At 52.0% G+C, this 12,273-nt stretch overlaps 1 protein-coding gene across 1 annotated transcript; it reads left to right on the top strand.

Annotated features, from left to right (window-relative positions):
* Nucleotides 1-9,848: 9,848 nt before the first annotated feature.
* LOC110551617 (metallothionein-1-like) lies at nt 9,849-10,081 on the top strand. Its single transcript, XM_060366306.1, has one exon. The coding sequence runs from the start codon at nt 9,860-9,862 to the stop codon at nt 10,079-10,081; it is 222 nt and encodes a 73-aa protein (XP_060222289.1). The 5' UTR covers nt 9,849-9,859.
* The last annotated feature ends 2,192 nt before the right edge of the window (nt 10,082-12,273 follow it).

Genomic DNA, 12,273 nt, shown 5'->3' with positions numbered 1-12,273 from the left:
CTTAGCTCTGAGTAGAATCCTCACTTTGGCCTCTACCAGCAAAGCCCCGCTGGCCAGGCCTGAACTGTTCTCTGAAATGCCTGGAGGCCAAAATGGAGGCAGGTAGAACGGGATGTGGCGGTCCCAGGGAATCCGGGTCTAGCCACTAACAAGGCAAGAGGAGGGTCCTGCACCTTGTCAGCATCCCTCCACCGCTGGGAGGATGAAGTCTTGGGGAAAGGCCTGCCGAGGAAGCAGGGGACCTGTATAGCTGGGAATCTTGCCTAGTGGAAGAAGATACATGGCCTCCTGGAGGGTTGAGGGAGGGGTGCCTTCCCGCTAAGGGAGCCTCTGCCTGGGGCCAGGACTTCTGACACCTTGCTGCCACTGCCCAGGCCAGAACCTGCTGCTGAGCCTCCAGGGTCCCCACCTGGGCTTGTCCAGGAAAGGGAGGGGCTGGAAGCAGCCAGCCTTCTGTTCCATCAGGCATCTGAATCAGGCTTTGTCCTCACCATACTTGTTAGGCCAGAAGCATTAGGCCTGCCTCAACACTATTGGAAGACCCTCCCTGCCACCCAGCCTGCCTGGGGCCCAGCACTACGTTAGAGAGGCCTCAACTTCATACCTCCCTCAAACCGGGGAAGCTCAGCTCGGCTCAGCTTTGTTTGTTTGTTTGTTCTGTACTGGAGGTTCAATTCAGGATCTCAAGCACTCTACCACAGAACTAGCATCCCCACCCCTCTTTGTTCCCACCTTATTTTGAGGCAGGATCTTGCTCGGTTGAAATGTCATAGTGCCTCAACCTCCCGAGCTGCTGGGGTCTGGGTCACCACAACTGGCTTCGGCGTTGTCAGCCCCGGGTGGTGTCAGGGAGATGCCAGGGACAGGAGAACCCAGAGCTGGGGTGGCTGTGGGAGGCGGGGTGGCTGCCATACTGTTAGGCTGCCTGGGTGTGCATCTGGTTGGCTGCTGACTGGTATTTTCCTTTCTCGGAGCCTCAGCTGATAGGTAGGTTCCCAAGGCTGTGAGTGCCCAGCCTGGGGCACACTGAGCCCCTGGTGTAGCTGTTGGCTCTCAGGGCAGCGCTGTGAGGGTGGAGAATCCAGGTCACCCCGCAGACCTGGACAGGGCCTACCACTGACCAAAGGAATGATGGTGACTCCCTTCCTTCCTGGCCTCCAAGGTCATCAAGTCACAGATATGCACATGCATTCATACACACACACACACACACACACACACACACACACACACACACCTGGCTTGACTGCCTCGGGACCCAGCCACCTGCTGGAACACCAAGAGCTGCCTCTTCAGAACGATGATTAAGAATCTGCAATGACGATTCAAACTGAAACTCCCCAAACCTTCTCCGGAGGACTCTGCGCCTCTGGAGCCCGTGGGTGAAAATCTCTTACCGTAGCGGAAAATGTGTTCTGCTGAAACGGAAGTCTTCCTCAATTTAGCTGAATCACTTTCTGGTGGTTAGGGAAGTCCTCATCACCTCTCGCCTGTCTCCTAGCCTGTGGGCTAGGCTGGCTGGGAGACCCCTCCATCCGTAGCCCCCTCCTGCAGGAGCCATGTCTATCCTAGACCCCAGTACCTTGACCCTGAGACTGCCCGCTGCTCAGGCATCCTTTATACTTGCTTCCTGCTCCCAGGTGGAAATCCAAAACTCTGCATGGCCAGACCAGAGCCATCTCTAAAGATGAGCATGGGCAGAAGTAGAGGGGGATGGCGGAGACCTGGGTATGCCTGGCAGCTCCCATGCGCCCACAGTCTCTGCCTAGGCCTCTTGTCAGAGGTGAATAGCCTCTGGGTTGACACTGTGCCCCTGTGTTTCCAGCTTGTGGAGCATCTAGGACAGGGCAGGCACCACGACCCTAATCCTGCAGTGCTCAGGGGACTAGAGGCCTCGGGTGGGGCTAGCTGCTCAGGTGAGCTCCCAAAGAGATACAGAGTCAACTGGACACTATGCGGAAGGTGCTGGCTGTGCCAAGCGGAAGGTCAGGAAGGTCTGTGGGCAGTGGGCACCTCACAGAGACCTAAAACCTGAAATCAAACGGATGCTCAGGAATAGGCTTGCCTGCTGCGTCCCTGGGTTCCCACCTGGGCTCTTCCCCTCAGCCCTCTGGAGATCAGCAAGAGCTGTGAGATGGTCCCTTGTCCGAGCCCTGCTGTCTGTGGGACATGTGCCCTGGCATATTGCTTTCTGACGAGACTCTGGGATGCTGATAACAGCCGTGACAGCTGAGAGAATGAGGGCAATGGATGGGTTTCTGTGATGGATGGCCTGTGAGACCCTGGATGGAGCCAAACATCCAAGGACACCCAAGTCCACTTTGGCGAGCTTAAGGGTGGTGCAGTTTGGCACCGAGGGTTGGGGACTTGTCCCTCCCTGCTCAAGGAACGAGAGTGCTCTGTGGCACTCTCTGTAGCTTGGGTGTTGACAGAAAAAGCAACCAGTTTGAAGTGACCTTTGTCCCTCAAGCCCCCTAAGGAGATTGCCAAGCTGGAAGCTAGTGACATCTCTGCCTAAGAGCCCAAACCAGCAGGCTCAGGGATGCCCCTCATCCCTCTCCCCAGAGCTCTGGGCCTGTCTCAGTGCCCAGCAGGCATCAGCTTGCCCTGGCCTGGGGCTCTGAGGCCCAGAGCTCCCCATGTCATCCCACACCCACTTGGACTAGGTCCTCCACAGCCACTGGCAGCCAGCGTTTGAGAAATTAGGTGAGGGGGGCCTGGGATGAGGGTGAGGAAGAGAACAATTTATGTGTAAAAGTCATCCTAAAATCTTCAACATACTTTTTTTTTTTTTTAATTTTTCACAACAAAAGCTGTAAAGGTTGTGGGGTGGGGGCGGGGTGGGCCTAGCTTTGTGGGATATGAGTCAGACAGCCATAAAATGTGTTTTTCTGAGCCTGGGGGATTATTTTACATCTTGTGGCATGAAGACACCATGAGGAAGCTGTTCTCTGGATCCCTGACGGGGCTGCACACTCCGCCGGGCTCGGACTCAGTGTTGCCTTCCTCCCGGAGCCGGAGACTCTTGTCCCAGAACCGATGAGCTCTGAGACCTGTTGTCACCTCCCTGTGCCTCTCCCCCCTGCCTCCCCAAACTCACCTCTTACAGCCTTACAGGCCCTAAAGGGTTTGTGGCCTTGGTACTCGTGGTCTGACAACTAGAGTCCACTCTGGCGAGCCTTTGGGGAGCCCTCACCTCCCAATACTCATCTTCTGTCTTTGGGTGGGCTGACGCCCGCTTTTAATCGAGGCGGGCTAGGACATGACTCTGTACTGGCCAGTCAACACCTTCCATTCTTCTGGGTACGGTGTCTGCTTCGGCTGATGGCAGGATCAACTTCTGACGTGGGTGACGGCTTGTAGGGAAGAGACTGGACCGTCATAACGAAACCTCCTGCGCGGTAGCTGAAATGAGAGCTTTGAGAATGTGTCAGTGTGCCTCTGGTACGCAACAAACGGATCTCTTTCCCTTCCAGTTTGGTTCTCTGTTGCCAAGGCGATACACTCTGACCGAACGCAACTTGGGGAGGAAAGGACCATTTCGGCTTATGCTTCCAGGTCACAGTCTGTCACTGAAGGAAGCCGGGGCAGGAGCTGATGCAGAAACCGTAGAGTGACGGCGCTTACTGTGGTCTCCGGCTTCTTACCCAACCCAGGACCACCTGTCAGGGAATGGTACCACCCACGGTGGGCAAGGTCCTCCTTCATCAATTAGCATTCAAGATAGTGGCCTACAGACACCCCCGCAGGTCAAGGCACCAGAGGCAGTTCTTCAATCAAGGTTCCCTCTCACCAGATGATACTAGGTTGACAACAAAAACTAACCAAGACACCTTCCTTGCTATCAAGGGGTCTTCTTGAGTGCTGCTGAGTAAGGGGCCAAAGATGAAACCTGTTTCTTTGGAAGCCCTTCTTCCTATGGCCAGAGGACAAAAAGGCCCAGTCATCTCTTAGAGCTGCTGGTCGCTGTCACGTGTCTTCCCTGCATCCCAGTCCTACCTGGGGCCTCATGGTGGGCTGCACGACCTATAGGAAGAGACCGAGGCAGGGCAAAAGACCAGAACTCACCTAGGACCCAGACCACAATGGCTGGTTCCAGAAAAGCACTGGAGCCACGGACTTACTTTCCCTTTTGCTGCCATGGTAAAGGAGTCACCCTGAGTCATCCCCCTCTCCATTGGCTCAAGCGTTTCCTCCAGGAAAGGGCGCAGGCGCAGTGGGTGCCAGTTCGTCTCCTACCCCAGCATCCAAATCTCTTCGTTGAGTTTCCTATTTGTTTTCCTTGAGGATCTTCACATCCCCACTCTAACCCATTCTGTGTAATGCAGGTGGAGCTAAGCTTTCCAAACTATGGGAGGGGATGAGGTCATAACCCAGGATTGGCCAATCAACATCTTCCTTTCTCTGATGACTCTAAGGCCCGGGAGAGCTCAATACCAGAACCTGTTTCTTTTTTTGAGACCAGGTCTCAATTGGGACTCACTATATAGCTCTAACTCAAAGCAATCCTCCTGCCCCAGCTCCCTGGGTGCTGGGATTAAATATAAGAGCCACCACAGGCAACGCCAGGTATTCAGGTAGGATTGTTCAGAGGTTAGTGACTCTACGGTGTCTGTCTGGAGACCCTGAGTTATTTTAAATCCCAACCAGCTAGAGACTGAAGCCAGCAGAAAGGCTGAAAAGGCAGAGGGGGTGAGAGGAGGCTTCAGAGTCCCTGAAGACAATCCCATCACGTATTGTTTTCCTTAGTGTATTAGGTCCTGTGAGTCCTCAGCACAGCTCAGAGATGAGTTTTACTGGGTATCTCTGCCACATGTCCACTTCTTCCATCCATCCTTTCTTTCTTTTTCATGTTCATCTCTCCCTTTCGAGTCAGGGTTTCTCTGTCCTGGCTGTCCTGGAACTCACTCTGTAGACCAGGCTGTCCTCGAACTCAGAGACCCTCCTGCCTCTGCCTCTCGAGTGCTGGGATTAAAGGTGTGTGCCACCAACGCCCGGCTTCCATGTGCCCATTTCTGCTTTGGCCACGCAGGCTGGGATTTTTGGAAATTTACTGTTTGCTTGGCTGTTGTTTTGAGAGAGTCTCACGGTGCAGTTGGCTTCTGACTCACAGCTCCTCCTGCCTCTATCTCCCGTCATCCTGCTGGGTTTCTGTGAGCATTTAGGAGCCAGTTATCGGCTCAGTGGCTGGCAGTGGAGTGTAGGGACAGCTCGTGCTGCCTGTGGTCCCAAGAAAGACCTCTCTTTGAGGAGAATTTGGAAGTAGGCCTCAACGATGCGCTAATTGTTAAACTTAGGAAAAGAAAGAAAGAAAGAAAGAAAGAAAGAAAGAAAGAAACAAAGAAAGAAACAAAGAAACAAAGAAACAAAGAAAGAAACAAAGAAAGAAACAAAGAAAGAAAGAAAAAGATTCGGTGCAGCGTTCTTGCCCCTTATTTTCCCATCTGTCCAGACAGGCTGCTGATGTGTCCAGGGACAGAGCAGAACTGGGTGAAGCCTCAGGCATCGGCATTCCTGGCCACAGAGCGTAAGCTGTGTGAGGACAGAGATTCGATCAAATGTGGCTCTGGCTGCTTCCCCAGAGCTCAGGAACAGTGACACGGGCACCCAGAGAACACTGGAGTGTGAAGACAATATCTGAATCCCACCACCCTCTTGCTCAGTGACCACCAGTGTCTCCCCACTGTAGTCAAAGCATTAAAGCTAGGCTTTCTCAGCTCTGTGTCCAAGATCCCTTCACCGGGGTGGGTAAGGAGAGTACATGCACCTATCAACTTCTGGGGAGGAGCTGTTTCTAAGGGTAAACTGAGGCAAACTGTGTCTGAGTTGGTACAGGAGCAAGGAAGGGAAGAAAATCATGCCTGCAAGGCCACCCCTGAAATCAGAGGTACTTTCACCCCAGCCTCCCCCACCCCCCGTTGTTTCATCAGAGAGGACTGGGGGTTTGGGGAGGGGGAGTCTAAACAAAGATTCCCAACAACCTGCTCCACCCATCTCCAGGCTGGAATTCCCAGTAGACAGGCAGGGTTTGCGCAGACAAAGACATCACCACACATATTTATGATTTGCCTAATTATCTCTGTCCTCCTCGATACTGCATCCCCATAAACTTGTCCCGGCCGTGTTTGTCATTTGGCACTAGCTGGCCCTGCACACACATGTGGATGTTTGTACGGAATGTGGCCAGCAGCAGGGCCTTCATGTGGGCTGACGACACCGGTTAGCTGCCCCAGGGGACTGGCCTCTCTCCAGGGCTTCCAGACAGATTAATGCTCTCAATTTTATTATTGTTATTGTTATTATTGTTGTTGTTATTAATCCCCTATGCATGGGGATGGAACTCAAGACCTACCAGGCCAGCGCTCTACCCCTGAACCACACCTGCCTCTATCCCTCTCTGGGGAATTCTAGGCAGGTGCCCTATTACTAAGACACACCCCAGCCCCTCACTGGGGGATTCCAGGCAGGGGCTCTACCACTGAGCCACGCCCCAGCCCCTCACTGGGGGATTCTAGGCAGGGGCTCTACCACTGAGCAATGTTTTTAGCCATGGGAGTCTTTAAGGCAAACAAACAGACATACAAACAAAACAAAAACCCAACCAACCAATGGAACAACAAACATTAATCATAATAACAAGAAAAAAAAAAAACCCTCCAAGTACTGGACATTGAAAACTCAGGATCCAGGATAGAAATCACAGTCTCTGCATCTCATCCAGTAGACAGCTGTTAACAGTGGGATCCATTAGAGGGGCTGACAAAGTGCTCTCAGAAACTAGCTGTGGCAGCCATTGTAGCCACCTGTACAGCTGAAGCAATAAGGGAAGGAACCAGTGCTCAGGGGCCTGGTAGGAACTGGAGTTGTGAGGACAGGGCAGAGACCCTGGTGGACAGAGGTTATACTTTTAGGGAGATATGAGACCCTGAAACAGTAAATAGTCACCCCAGCCTCTTTCCCCTTTATCTCTCAGACAGATTGCTGTTGCTTTACACAGGCAAAGCCCCGTAGGAATCCGTAGGGCATGATTGTCAATGCAGGGCCAGGGGCCACTGAGGAAGAGCGGGTGTGAGTGAGCGAGGTTTGGCAGATGATTCCGTGTCTTCTGATCCTGTCCCCTGAGGGTCTCTTGACTCCATTCTCCTCTTGAGCCACAGGACCACCTCAGCCCTGGCCGGGCTGATGCCCACTTTGCCACCATGACCCATCTTCTACACATCAATAGACCAAGCTTGCTGTTTGGGGGCGTTAGCTTACCAAGTAGCCCAGGCTAGCTCCAAACTCACAATCCTCCTGCCTCAGCCTTCCAAGAGCTGGGAATTCAAGGTGTGCACAACCACACCCAGTAGAGCCATCACCCTCAAAAGCAACCGTGCCTTCACTGTGTGTGTTCTATGGCTCTTTTCATTTCTGGGCTGCTGATCAAATCTTAGACTCACGTGTCTGAGGGCTTGGGAAGTCCATCTAACCCCACTGATCCTCCCACTCACCTCTGTCCCCAACCTGCTCTGAGGTCACACACACACTTACTCTTTTTCAGTTCTTTGCCGTGTCTGAATTTCCTACCGGCTGCTCACTCTGCCCATGTCCTGGCAACTGAACTTTCTCATACCTCTTCTCCTTCAGATCTCAGCTTGCCGTCCCATCCCTAGCGATGACTTTCCCAAAGCAGGGAGAACTCCCAGTCAGCGACTCTCACCACCCTTGAGCTTCCTTCCTTTGCTATGTGTCATGGCTGCAATTAATTGATCGATTGTGTAACTCTGTTTATTTTCTGTCTCTACAGAGAAGAGTGTACACACCATAAGCGCTTGCTCTGCGGGTCAGGTGTCCTGTGGGGGCCCCAGCGCAGTGCCGGGCACACAGTACATTCTCAGAAAACATTTGTCGGATAAATGAACGAAGAAGGAGTGTCAGGTGCCTGGCACACCGCGCTAGAGAGCCCTGGCCCATCTCGCTGAAAATGGCTCAAAGGGCTGGATAAGATTTTAATAATATATTAAAAGCAAAGAAGGGGATTGCCAGGCCAAAACTGAGGAGAAAGGGGGTCGTGGTGGATAAATAGGAGAGGCTATTGTTTTCCCGGTTTGTTTGTTTGTTTGTTTGTTTGTTTTCCTGATCTTGACAAATCTGAAGTTTTATTTGTTAACCTTGTGGAATGAGAGACAGTGATCAAACCTTAGGACTGACACAGGTGGGGCATATGAATAAGTAAATACCCATCCCACATCGGTGTGGAACTCCAAAGGGCTACACCCTCAGTTTAAGGGTGATACAGAAGTAGAGCAGCCCTCACACAAGCTTGCTCTCCTCTCATCTCCTGGGCAGATCACGAGACCTTAAGCTTGGATCAAGGCGGTCCCAAACAGGCAGTATTGTGAGATGTTGGTCTAGAGTCAATGAAAATGCTCCCGAGTGCATTGGGAGGGGTTGTGTTTTGGGGGTTTCTGAGGGGAGTAAGAGAGTGGAGTTGGGGGTGGTGGATAAGACCAAGGTATAGCGTATACATGTACACAATTGTCAGAGAAGAAATAAAAGACGGTCTGAAAAAAAAAATGCCCCCCTACACCTCGAGGTTTTCTTATGAACGCTGACTAAAGTCTAGTCAGAGATAGCCAGACACATAAGAAAACAAGGCGGCACTGTGGCCTAATGCTAGAAGAACTAGACCTATGAAGGATTCAAATCATTGACTATAACTATGAGTATTATGTTTACAGTAATAAAACACGCTTAAAAACAACTGTAGTGGTGGGAATCTGGGAAGAGTAGAATATATTAGATCCAATAGTGTACGCCCAAAAGTCCAAGACTTTGGAGGTTGAAGCAGAAGGGTTTCAAATTCTACACTAGTGTAGTCACCTTTGAAAGATCTGTCTCAGAAAACAACAACAAAAAATTGAAATAGATCTGAAAAAAAAAAAAAGAAATTTCATCTCTACAAACAAAATAACATTAACCTGAGTAGAGAGCATGCAATGGTCATGCAGATTATAATATTTTTGAGGAGGCAGAGTGTAGAAATATAGTATAAGGAGGGACTCCTAAATAATGACACAGAGACCTGTTACGTTTATTAACGAGCGTTGAGCACTAAAGCCGCACAGATATTGATCTATCCTGACCTGTCTATACCAGCCTGGTTACTTCGTGGCCGCACGCCTCTCGCTCCTCCGCATCTTAGTTTCACCTTGGCTGCTTCTGCTCCATCTGTCTGTCCTCACGGCAACCTTCTCCTCCCCCTCCTCCTCCTTCCCTCCTCTTCCTCTCTCCATTCCTCCTCCTCTCTCTCTTTCTCTCTCACTTCTCTTCCTCCTTGTGGTCCCCACCTGAGACCCCCTGACTGGGATCAGAAGCCCCACCTCCTCTCCTCTTCTGCCCAGCTATAGGCAGATTGGCTCTTTATTAACCAATCAGAGAGGATGGAGAACAATTTTTACACAACATTGAAACAGGAGATTCTTCATAGACATGACAGTGCCAGTGTCCAGACTGCAGCCAGATCTCTGGGCACAGGAATCAGCATCTGAACACACAGTGCATGAGACCATCCCCCAACAGTAGAGGGAGGGCTCAGTGGTCGAGGGCACTGGCTGCTTTTCCAGATCAACTCCTAGAACCCACACAACAGCTCACAACCATCTGTAATGCTTGTTCCAGGGGTTCTGACACCCCCTTCTGGACTCTGTGGGTATCGCACACACATGGTGCCCAGACACACACACACAGACAAACACTCACACCCATAAGATAAAAACAAATGAATAAAAAATACTTTGGGGCCAAGACTTCCAGCCTCCTCCTGACTGCCTGTCATCTCCTGGCTTATTCTGTAGCTTCATCTTCACCAGATCTCAGAATGGACCCCAAATGCTCCTGCTCCACCGGCAGCTCCTGCACCTGCTCTAGCTCCTGTGTCTGCAAGAGCTGCAAGTGCACCTCCTGCAAGAAGAGCTGCTGCGCCTGCTGCCCCGTGGGCTGCTCCAAGTGTGCCCAGGGCTGTGTGTGCAAGGGCCAGTCAGACAAGTGCACACGCTGTGCCCGATGTGAGGACACGGCTGCTCCCACGTGGAAATGGTAGTGCTGGGTCACCCCAGAGCCTTTCATGCGGTTCTGCCCTGTTTACTAAACCCCCTTTTCTGAGAAATATGAGTGAATAATAAAAGCCCACGTGGTTCTTAAAAAAAAACTTTGGGAAGAAGAGAATCAGCAAACTAGGGAAGCTGTCAGAAGAAACGTGTCGTGAAGGCATCAGACACTAACAGAAGGAGAGTACAGGAGCAATGTGGGCTAGGGGGAGAGTGTATTTGTAACAGTGTCTGTGAGAAAGATGAGGGAGAAAACACAGCGAGAATGATGGCCGTTTTATCACTTCATGTGCATGTATGTAAGTGTACCTACCATGTGTGTGCCTGGCACCCGAGGAGGTGAGAAGAGGTGCTGGATCCTCCGACACTGGAATTTCAGACGGCTGTGAGCTGCCACGTGGGTGCTGGGAATTGAACCTGGGTCCTCTGAAAGAGCAGCCAGTGCTCTTAACGGATGAGCCAACTCTCTGGCTGTTTTTAAGGATTGACAGAGACAGATAAGAACCTTCTGGAACTGATGAGCGTGAAGGGAAACACTGGCTAGTGATGCTTTGGTGAATCTACTCAGATCCGTGTTTCACAGGACCCAGAGTTAAAAAAAAAAATACTGGTGGGAGATTCTGGAAGAAGTCTGCCCTTGGCCAAAAGCCACCGTGTTGTACAATAGCAGGAGAAATAAATGTAGCAAAGGACACATGAAAATAAGATCAAAGGCTGAAGAATTAACTTGCCTGCCTTCTACCAAACCATGTCGGCAGCCTGACCTCAATGTCCTGTCCGGCTCCTTCTTGCCTCCCGCAGGTCTTGGGGACTGCTCCCTCCTAGCCAAAGTGACCTGGGGGTCTAATGGTCTGGTTTGGGGTGCAGCTCCCACCCGACACTGAGAGTGACATCCTCATCCTGGATCCTTTTTCCCCTCAGCCCTTTAGTTTCCCTCTTCCATATGGGCTGCGGTGTGGGGTGTGGGGGGCACATGGAAGAAAGACAGCGATTGGCCAACTGCTGTGGACTAGCCAGAGCTTGGCCAGGGTTATCTGCAAAAGGAAGTAGCGCTGACATGCCCACTTCCTACAACCTAAGAAGGCACGAGCAGGCCGGCGGAGGGTTCTCAGCCCCAGCCCCGGGGCCGGCCAAGAGCACTAACGCCCTTTACTATCCAGCTCATCAGCATCACCTAGGACCTGGCTGGCAAGGGCCCAGGATCTAGGCTCCAGAGGCAGGCAGGGAATTACCCAAGCCGGGGCCTGCAGCCCTCTCACTCCTAACCCTTCACTCTCTTGGAGAGATGAACCATCTGGCTGGCAGGTGGCTTATTTGTGTCTGACTCATTTTCCCCCTCTCGGTGGCCAGGTGGCTCCGGCCCCAGCCTCCCCATTGTGACTGGTCCTGGGATCAGGCTCTTGCGGTTGTTGTGTGTTAGAAGAACAGCATTCATCATCTCGCCGGAGGTGATCCCGGCACACCTCTCAGACGTGCTCCAACAGAGAGGCTGCCAAACCCGAGCATGGTCACACAGCAGGTGTGTGTGTGTGGGGGGGGGAGCAGGGCATACCCGGGCTCACGCTCCCAGCGGGTGGGAGCGCAGGTTCAGCCCTTGTGTCACCAGCACCGTGGCCTGGGCACCGTGAGCAGCATCTCATGGAGCCTCAGGGATGTCCCATTGTCACCACACCGGTTCCCAGGCAGGCAGAAAGAGACGGCCAGCTGACAGGCTGTGGTGACTGAAGACAGACGGCACCTGGACCGCCCGAGCCTGGCCATGATTTAGACAGGCCGCCTCGACTTTAAAAAAAAGTCTCCACAGTGCTCTAAACAATCTTCTGCCCATTCGCTCTTTTAATTAAGAATTAGGGCCAGTGAGATAGCACGGACTGCAACATACCGGAATCTGGCGTAGCTGAGTTTGATCCTTAGGACCACATCATGGAGAGAGAGAACTAACTCGTTAAAGCTGTCTCTCAACTACACACACACACACACACACACACACACACACACACACACACACGCGCGCGCGCAGATACACCCCCCCCCACATACATACACACACACACAGATACACACACATGCTCACTCTCTCTCACTCGTGCGCGCGCGTGCACACACACACACACACACACACACTTAAAGAAAAGAACTAAAAGTAAATTAGGTTGAGCAACACAGAGGGAAGCTGGCAAGGGGA

The sequence above is a fragment of the Meriones unguiculatus genome, chromosome 14, assembly GCF_030254825.1.
Source record: "Meriones unguiculatus strain TT.TT164.6M chromosome 14, Bangor_MerUng_6.1, whole genome shotgun sequence".
Classification (NCBI taxonomy): Eukaryota; Metazoa; Chordata; class Mammalia; order Rodentia; family Muridae; genus Meriones; species Meriones unguiculatus.
Note: the sequence above shows the minus strand (reverse complement) of the source record. Positions and strands in the feature narration are given on the sequence as shown.

What these genes read in the sequence shown, in the direction of transcription:
- LOC110551617 (XM_060366306.1), top strand. Translation starts at nt 9,860, where the DNA reads ATGGACCCCAAATGCTCCTGCTCCACCGGCAGCTCCTGCACCTGCTCT.